Genomic DNA, 10,440 nt, shown 5'->3' on the forward strand with positions numbered 1-10,440 from the left:
AGACTGATGCCTTTCAGAAGAAAGTAATTATTTCTGGCCATTTTGAGCCTGTAATCAAACCCAAAATGTCAATGCTCCAGATACTGAACTAATCTATTGCTTCTTTATTCAACAGTTTTCAGCTGTGCTAACATAATTACAAAAAGGTTTTCTAATGACCAATTAGCCATTTAGAATGATACACTTGGATTAACAAAAACGACATGCCATTGCTGATAATGGGCCTTTGTGCACCTATGTAGATATTCTGCCGTTTCCAGCTAGAATAGTCATTTATAACATTAACAATGTCTAGACTGTATTTTTTATCAATTTGATGTTATTTTAAGAAACATTAATATTCTGTTAAAAACAAGGAAATTCCTTGGGGGAAAGGAAAGACGGAGGGACCGGCCCGGCCCAGAACTGAGGAAAGCCCTGCCTGTGGTGTGCAGCCGGACACAAATGTCGATTTGTTGGATATAAGGCGAGTACCTGTCCTATGTGCTCCTTCAAACTAATTCTGGTTAAAAGCCTCTCTCTCTTCTCCCCTCAAGAGGAACCGGCGATGCAAGACGAAATATGCTGCCCTCTGCCAGGTTGTGCCTACACCTCTATAGACAATACCGACTTCTACAGCCCTGCTTCCATCGACGCTGGAATCCTGGATGTCAGTTTTAATGTTTTTAAACCATCTTTGTTACAGACTCTGCTCACCATCTTTTGGAGGAACTTTAATAAATGTATTAATAACTTGTTCCAACTGATCTATTGGTGTGTGTGGCAAAATCTGGAATAGAACCAGCTGGGTGTTTTGTAGTGTCAACTTATTAGTAGAGGTTGTAGTCCTCTATTTAAACCCTAGGTGGCATAGACAGCAGCCTTCATGTGACATGTTCTCTTACACATCTCCCATAGGTGTTCAATTGGGTGGAAATCTGGTGACTGCAAAGGCCACCATAGTGTATGATTCACATCATTTTCCTCCTCATCAATGACCCCTTGTGCTCTGTGGATGGGAGCCTTGTCATCTTGGAAGAGACCACTTCCATCAGGATAGAAATGTTTCGCCATAGGATAAAGGTGATCACTCAGAAAACATTTGTAATGATTTGCAGTGACCCTTCCCTCTCAGGGGACATGTGAACATTAATGCTAATAGACTCAAATATTTTTAGTGCAGATGGACTTCTCAGGTATTATGATGGATGTCTCGGGTATTATAATAATCGTTATTACAGTTTTTAAAACGTGTATTTCTAAATAGTGGTTTACATTATGACAAGACAGTTCTCCCATTAAGAAAGTATGGTACAGCATTTGGTACAGTTACAGCTCTTCATTCAGCTATAGGAATGAGCTCTTTTGCATGCTTGATAATGGCTGCTATGGTAGGTAAAAGTGGCAGTGTTATATGCATGAAACATAAAAAAAAAAGACTTACAGAAAATGAATTACTAATCCTAGAAGTATACATGACCCTGTATGTCTACAACAATATTGTAGTTTAGATTTGTCCAACCGGTTCCATTGAGGGCCAAGCGTCTGCAGGCTTTTGATCTCACATTGTATTTGATTGATAAATTAGGTCAATAATTGGCTAGTTTCTACCCTCACCTGGTTGTTTAGGACTGAACTGGGAACCAATTTAAGGGAAAAAAACTAAAACCTGCAGACGCTCGGTGCCTCCGTGGAACCGGTTTGACACCCCTGTTCGAGTTCATAAAACACAAATTTGTAACAATTAAAAACAGGGCTGCTCAAACCTGTTCCTGAAGTGCTACCACCCTGTAGGTTTTCTCTCCATCCCTAATTTTGCACACCTGATTCTAATATTGACCTGGATGAAACGCTAAGTCAGGTTTGAGCTGCCATGACTTTGTGTTGCACAAATTTATCATTGCTAAAAAAAAATATTAGTATATGTAAGTAGGTGAGCGATGGTGAAATTCCTCTTTAAACTACATAATAATTAAGATAGACAACCATCTTATGATTATGATAGACAAACAGAATTATTATAGACAACCATCTTATGATTATGATAGACAAACAGAATTATTATAGACAACCATCTTATGATTATGATAGACAAACAGAATTATTATAGACAACTCGAAAAAAACTACAACATAGTTTGTAAAATCATACCGTTAGGTTGCAGTTCCTGATGGTACCTTTTCCATTTTACTTCCACCGCCGGCTGGCCTGTAACGTTGCAAGGTATGACTGCATCCTGACCCTCCAGGAACTCGTGGTAGGTTTCTATATCAATGAAGGCTGGTTTCTCTGAGTGAGGTGATAGATGAGTGGAGACAGAGGAGAATTGTCTGAGGGTTTTTGTGTGTGTGTCTAAGGCTAGTGGCACCAGATAAAGATACAGCTCTGGAAAAATGTACAAGGTGAGAGCAAAAGCCTGCAGACATTTGGCCCTCAACGGCACCTTTTCCTTTCCTTTCCAAAAAAGTCAAAAAGGTAGGTTTTGAGTCAGGAACAGAAGGGTTAAAATGGAGAGACCACTGCAAAATTGAACGCTTCTGTTCCTCACTCAAAACTTTCCTTTTCAACTTTTTTGGAAAGGAATGTACATATTTTTTCAGAGCTGTATATGTATAGCTTAATAGATAGGTAGCTACCTTGCTACTTGATGAATGTATAGCAGGAGCAGGCAAACTAAAGCCTACTGGTCAAGTCCAACACAGTTTGGCATAAATCAATTACTGTATTATAAAATGTATTATTAACTGTCCTATTCTGACTTGCAAATTGATTTTAACCTAAAAATGTCCATCACAAAACAAATGTGTGGCCATCTTTGACAATGCAAGACAACACATATCCCATTCACAGACAACCTAAGCGCCACAAACTTGACGATGTCATGAATTAGACCAAGTATTTTTGAAGAGAATTGCAGCAACAAAACCTGGTGCATGATCTAACCAATCACTGGGATGAAATCTCAAAAGTGTGTTGACATTCCTCAATGAGAAATAGTGCAAATACTGTTCTCAAATTTTGTTCTAGGATGATAATGCCCCCCAAAACACACTGAACCTTCATGGGATGTTATGGAGTGCCGAGTGGGGACTGGATTTGCACATTGTTCATCTGTTAAAGAACTGGAGTATTGTCTTCTTGTAGAGTAGCGCATTATCCCACTATACACAGTTCAGGACTTCCAAAAAGGATTTCAGCTGTTCTGAAAGCAAAGGGTGGCCCTACTTTTCTATGTATAAAAGGTGGCCATATGAACATCACCAAACTTTTTAAACAATCCTGCAATTCATGTACAACACACTGTACAAGAAATATATTGATTCATGATCAACCAACGTGAAGTTTTTACTTTAAATATCTTACCATAGACGAAGAGAATAATGAAAGTTTCATCTCTGTGGTCTGTCTCAAATTCACAAAGGCAAAGGTAGCGTCCTGAATCTTCAATCTTGGCCTTCACAATTGTTAGTTTTGATGATGTCTCATCTATTTCCTCGATTCTGGGATTTTCACCATCCTTGTCAAGATCCTCCCCATCCTTCTTCCAGGAGATTTTTCCTTCTCCACCAGCTGTGAAGGTTTGCATGTGTTAACCTATATGTGACTTATGAACGGTATACATGACTGTGGTGCATTTCCCACAAAGATTTGGCACGAACCATTAAGTTACCTCTGAATATTATAAGTGTAATTTGTGATAATAAAATCTCTACAAAAGACATGCTTTCTTTGTAGTATTTACTTTTTTCATGTAATAAGCACAACAGTAACCCTAAGAAAAATAACATATTTGTGCATTAATTTCAATATTCATATTGCAGAAGACACTGTTTATGGCAGAAGATTGAACCAACCTTTGCAGAGGAGCACGTGGTTCTCACCCAGAGGCACGTCTGCTTGGTTTGAGAGAATTTCCATTCTTGCCTCTGAAAGAAGAGCAATATTATATCCTTTCAGAAACCTAACACATTTTAAAACTTTAAATAATGGATAAATTATTCAAATGAATCTCTCAGATCCAATCAGTGTGACGTTGCAACTATCTAAACATACAACCCTGTTTCCAAAAAGGTGAGACACTGCATAAAATGCTAACAAGAATTAGTACAACGATGTGCAAATCATTTATCCCTATAATTAATTGAAAATAGTACAAAGACAATAGTACAAAGGAACTGAGAAATTTTATTGTTTTTGTAAAAATACTTGCCCATTTTGATTTTGATGCCAGCAACGTGTTTTATCACTGTGTTGAATCACATCTCTTTATAACAATACTCTGTAATATTATTTTACTGAGGAGCCACATTTCTGTAGTTTTGAAAGTGATATGTTTTCACAGTCTTGCTTAAAATAGGATTTGAGCTTCTCAACAGTTCGGGGTCTCCTTTGTTGTATATTTATATTTTAGTTTCATAATGCGACAAAAGTTTTCAATGGGTGACAGGATTGGACTGCAGGCAAGACAGTTTAGCACCCAGACGCTTTTACTACAGAGTCATGCTGTTGTAATAAGTGCAGAATGTGGTTTGGCATTGTCTTGCTGAAAGAAGCAAGGCCTTCCCTGAAAAAGACATAATCTGGATGGCAGCACAAGTTGCTCCAAAACATATTGTTCAGCAATAATGCTGCCTTAACAGATGTGCAAGTCGCTCATGTCATGTGCACTATTGCACCCCCATACCATCAAGGATGCTGGCTTTTTGACTGTGTGCTGATAAAAAGCTGGCTGATAAAAAGCCGGATGGTCCCTCTCCTCTTTAGTCCAGAGGACGCGACATCCATGATTCCAAAAAATAATTTACAATTTTGATTCGTTAGACCACAGGACAATTTTCCACTTCACCTCAGTCCATCTTAAATGAGCTCATGCCCAGAGAATGCGGCAGTGGTTCTGGATCTTGTTTATATCTGGTTTCTTCGTTGCATGGTAGAGTTGCACTTGCATTTGTGGAACCATCCTCTCTGGAATGATCTCTCACAGTTTTTTTGGATTGCTTACACACTAAAATTAAAAGTAGTACACTATTAGCAAAACCTTACACTCAAGAAGCAAAACATCAGCCCATTTTTGCACAACTACAAGCACATTGTCAACCTCACACTTGTTGCAAAACTCTACACACAGTGATTTGCAAAACACTAAACACACTTAACATACATTACACACAAAAATCTATCATGAAGTCACTTCCTTGCAATACCAAAGCACTGACTGTCAAATTACCGCACCGTCCAACCAATTGGTTCAACACAGTCATTAGGTGTGCAAACACTTGTTTGCTTAATTGTAAACACACCAATCAGGTGTATAAGCACTATAAAAAGCAGCAGGTGAGTTCATCGGTCTTCAAGCACAATGGAAAGAGTCAGAGAAAGAGTAAGACGAGGAGGAGAACGAGGAGGAGGACAAGGAGGAGGAGGAGGAGGAGGAGGAAGGGGAGGAAGAGGAATCAACAGAGGAGGAATCAACAGAGGAAGAGGAAGAGATGGAGGCCATGCTGGAGGTAGAGGTAGAGTTAGAGGAAGACAAGAAGGTGCTCAAAGAGGACCGAATCTGACAAATGAGATCCGCGCAACACTGGTTGACCACGTTGTCAACCACGGCCTGACGCTGAGGGAGGCTGGACTGCGAGTACAGCCAAATCTAAGCCGATACACAGTGGCAAGTGTGATAAGAACATTTCGACTGGAAAATAGGTATTGTAAAAATATCATCATATCAAAAACATCTGCACGGTTTCAGTAACTGCTTACAGTACTGTATTCTATGCACTATCAGCACTTCTGTTACCTTTTCCTGTGAAATTACTGTACTATTGTATACTGGAACGACAAGGGGGAAGGCCTCCTATGTTCACAGAACAGCAAGAGAGGGAGATAGTAAACATGGTTTTGGCCAACAATGCTATGACACTCAATCAGCTCCAAACTAACATTGTCAATAACCACGCCAGTTTCAACGATATCCATCAGGTCTCAACATCAACACTTGCACGCGTCCTAAATAATTACCATATTCAAATGAAGCAAATTTATCGAGTGCCTTTCGAGCGCAATTCCGAAAGGGTGAAATGACTGCAGCATGATTATGCAGAGGTATGTATTCACTTTAGCATTGTGATCTTGCATACTGTCTCATAATCTTTTACTGTAATATGTATACTACATCTACACTGAACTACACAATTTTGCCTGACACTGTTCTTCAGAGAGTTTTACGAATGGATGGAGAGGAGATCCAGCATGAGTTCACTTACGTAGATGAGCCTGGGTTCAACCTGACGAGCACACGAAGGAGGGGAAGAAACATCATTGGCCACAGGGCTATAGTCAATGTCCCAGGGCAACGTGGGGGTAATATAACACTCTGTGCAGCCATTACAAAGAATGGGGTCCTCCACCACCATGCCCATATGGGCCCTTACAACACAGCACTCATACTTACATTCTTGGACCAAATGCACAACATAACAGCAGCAAATCAAATCGATCATATGCAATACATTGTTGTCTGGGACAATGTGTCTTTCCACCGTTCTGCTCTGGTTCAGAACTGGTTTCAGCAACATCCACATTTCACCGTCCTATATCTTCCACCATACTCTCCATTCCTCAACCCTATAGAATAGTTTTTCTCGGCATGGCGGTGGAAGGTATATGATCTCCGTCTCCAAGCCATGGAGGAGGCCTGTGACCAGATGGAGGTAGCAGCGATGCAAGGATGGATTCATCATTCAAGACATTTCTTTCCAAGGTGTCTTGCTAATGACAACATTGCCTGCGATGTTGATGAAATTCTCTGGCCAGATCCAGCTAGGCGAAAAGACAATGTCTATATATATATATTTTTTTTTTACAGTAAACTTACAGTACAATACGTAAAGTGACATTTTGTTACAGTATTATGAATCTCCATGTCAACATTTTGGGCTTGTTGAGAAATGAATGAGTTTCTTCAGTCTGCAACATTGGTCTTGTGTAGTGTTTGCAAAATTGTGTAGTCTTGTGTAGTGTTTTGTGTAGTATTCACCAAATACTACACAAGACCAATGTTGCAGACTGAAGAAACTCATTTATTTCTGAACACGCCCAAAATGTTGACATGGAGATTCATAATACTGTAACAAAATGTCACTTTACATATTGTACTGTAAGTTTACTGTATAAAAAAAAACTAAAACAAAAAAAACTAGACATTGTCTCTTTGCCTAGCTGGATCTGGCCAGAGAATTTCATCAACATCGCAGGCAATGTTGTCATTAGCAAGACACCTTGGAAAGAAACGTCTTGAATGACGAATCCATCCTTGCATTGCTGCTACCTCCATCTGGTCACAGGCCTCCTCCATGGCTTGGATGAGGGGTACCTCAGCCTGGAGACGGAGATCATATACCTTCCACCGCCATGCCGAGATACAATACCTATTTTCCAGTCGAAATGTTCTTATCACACTTGCCACTGTGTATGGGCTTAGATTTGGCTGTACTCGCAGTCCAGCCTCCCTCAGCGTTGGGCCGTGGTGGACAACGTGGTCAACCAGTGTTGCACGGATCTCATTTGTCAGATTCGGTCCTCTTTGAGCACCTTCTTGTCTTCCTCTTCCTCTACCTCCAGCATGGCCTCCATCTCTTCCTCTTCCTCTGTTGATTCCTCTTCCTCCCCTTCCTCCTCCTCCTTGTCCTCCTCATCCTCCTTGTTCTCCTCGTTCTCCTCCTCGTCTTACTCTTTCTCTGACTCTTTCCATTGTGCTTGAAGACCGATGAACTCACCTACTGCTTTTTATAGTGCTTATACACCTGATTGGTGTGTTTACAATTAAGCAAACAAGTGTTTGCACACCTGATGACTGTGTTGAACCAATTGGTTGGACGGTGCGGTAATTTGACAGTCAGTGCTTTGGTATTGCAAGGAAGTGACTTCATGATAGATGTTTGTGTGTAATGTATGTTAAGTGTGTTTAGTGTTTTGCAAATCACTGTGTGTAGAGTTTTGCAACAAGTGTGAAGTTGACATTGTGCTTATAGTTGTGCAAATATGGGCTGATGTTTTGCTTCTTGAGTGTAAGGTTTTGCTGATAGTGTACTACTTTTAATTTTAGTGTGTAAGCAATCCAAAAAAACTGTAATAGTAATATAACATTTAATAATATTGTATCCTTAGTGATTAACAGTCATTAGCGCATATATTTTAGATATTAATGGCCCAAGCAGAATATAAGTATGCTGCTAGAAACGAATCTAGACAGATCGACAGGAAAAGACTAGCAAAAACTTGGCATGTGGTGGACCTCCTCAGCAGAACACTATTGCTTCCTGTATTTTGTCTGAGGCAGGCTTTATGGCGTGGGATACAGACTGCATGGCTCCATTATATTTCTCTTAGATGTCTCTCTTTCCAAATCTTTTTAGTTCCAGCTTTTTGTTCTTTATCTCCATTTGGAATGTGAAATGATTGGATAGATTTAAATTGTTTTGCTTTCCCTTATCATTGATTTTGGTTAAAAACAAGGTCATGTAATCTTGGAATCAAAGTGCAGTCCCAGCGGAGGGCATGTTAATAAAGATCATTAACCAATAAGGAGCAGGTCTGGATTCTGAAAGCACAATCCGAGCTTTGACATGGCTTTGGTTACATATTATACCTTCAGCAGAGATAAAATACATAAAAACATATATTTTCAACATGAGCACGTACTAGAAAACTTAATGAATGTGTTGAAATGCTATATTCAGAGCGAGATTTACAAAGAAAATGTTCACATTATTGAGTTTGCTGAAGTTTTACTTAATTCACATAAAGAAATAAAGATGCAGTCTGGGACTTTGCTCTTAAATAATTTTGTGAGCCTCCTATATTTTGACAAATCTACTCCACATTGTTCCACATTGTAGAATTATAGTCATGACATCAAAACTATGATTTAACAAATGGAATCATGTATTAACAGAAAGTCTTCAAACAGAAAATACATTTTATTTTGTAGATTCTTCAAAGTAGCTACCCTTTGCCTTGTTGACAGCTTTGCATACTGTTTGAATTCTCTCAACTTGCTTAATGAGGTAGTGACCCTTAGAGGAAAGATTTGGACCATATTTGGTTAATAAAGGGCGTTTCGACGTAAACATAGCTAGGGTCGGTCTGATTCTGAAAAGTGGTATTCATCAATAAAACGGTCGTAGTTCCGTTTGATGAATCCCACTTTTTCTATGCATACGCACATTCTTAATTCCGTTCGTAAATACAAATTGGGATTGTTTCTGTCCAATATTGTTAAATGAGGCCACCAGAGCATTTACACACAGCAGCAAAACATTTTAATCAGAGTGAAATGAAGGTTATATCTGCAATAAAAAGCGATAGAGAGCGAACATCCGGGTCTTAATACCACTTTGTTCAAGTTCACCTAGCAATAGCCTGTGAATTTGTTATAGTGTCACTATACAGATATATATGATGTACAATATATTATACAATTACATTAATTAATATATACAATTACAGTCTATTTAGAAAGCAGGCCTCCTTAGGTATAGAGTAGTTGCATGCCAAATAATATTTTTAAGAGGAATATTAAAGCAATATCAAAGTAGGACTAATATTGTTTCTAGAATGTTTTTTTTATCCTTACCCGAAAAACCCAGGATCAGCATTATGGTGAACATTCTCAAGATGAGCATCAATTCAGCCATTTCTACTTAATCGTTTCCGTAAGAAATTACTGATAGTCCTTGACTCCTACTGCATGCAATTGCGCGCGAAATACAACTGTGGCTGAAACATGTGTCATGGTTTTATAGGCAAATTTGGGAGACAGAGACAGACAGGAACTGCACAATCTCTCAAATCTCTGCAACCCCCCCACACCCCCAACCACTGCCCGACCCCTTAACATTTTAGCTTTAAATCATCCACTTGGGAAGATGAATGCTGTAAAGTAGCCTACCCTACCCTCCGAGGCGCCACTGCAAGGGAGGGTAGAGTAGGCTGCCTCCCACTACTAAACATCAGATAAAAAAAGCTCCTTCAGGGACAGGATGGAAGACGATGTTTTTATCAGCCGACTGAATCCTATTTTTGTTAAACTTAATCAGAACTGAAAATATTCTAAAACATATATGCTGTGCAAGAAAAGCAGTTATTGATTACTTTATATAGCCTGTTCACACGTATATGGTTTAGAAGATGCTTTGAAAGAGACCTATGGACATGCATGCATACCCTTTTGAATATAGGCAGCCTTCAAACTATATACAGAACATACAGTTAGGTCTGGAAATAATTGGACACTGAAACAAGTTTTGTTATTTTCTCTGGTTACCAAAATACATTCATTATTTACTGTTATATAATGAACATGGTCATAAAGTTCCGTCTCTCAGCTTTAATTTGAGTCTCAATTGTCCACCAGAAAATATAATAATTTCCAATATGTGATATTTTAATATTTGATTTTACCAA

At 39.0% G+C, this 10,440-nt stretch overlaps 1 protein-coding gene across 4 annotated transcripts in view; it reads right to left on the minus strand.

Moving 5' to 3' along the window:
• Positions 1–9,758, minus strand: part of ncam3 (neural cell adhesion molecule 3) — a 28,922-nt gene extending 19,164 nt beyond the window's left edge. For 3 of the 4 annotated variants that reach the window (XM_010885080.5, XM_020040696.3, XM_010885079.5), the window contains exons 1-4: positions 9,611–9,756; positions 3,834–3,905; positions 3,343–3,549; positions 2,131–2,268 (exon numbers count right to left, since the gene is read on the minus strand). In XM_010885080.5, coding sequence (XP_010883382.2) covers positions 2,131–2,268; positions 3,343–3,549; positions 3,834–3,905; positions 9,611–9,671 — 478 coding nt within the window. In that variant the 5' untranslated portion in view covers positions 9,672–9,756. Of the gene's footprint in view, positions 1–2,130; positions 2,269–3,342; positions 3,550–3,833; positions 3,906–9,610 lie in introns of all 4 variants that reach the window. The other variant, XM_029115964.2, reaches the window with a different exon arrangement.
• Positions 9,759–10,440: the final 682 nt, after the last annotated feature.

The sequence above is a fragment of the Esox lucius genome, chromosome 20 (genome assembly GCF_011004845.1).
Source record: "Esox lucius isolate fEsoLuc1 chromosome 20, fEsoLuc1.pri, whole genome shotgun sequence".
In the NCBI taxonomy this organism is placed as follows: Eukaryota; Metazoa; Chordata; class Actinopteri; order Esociformes; family Esocidae; genus Esox; species Esox lucius.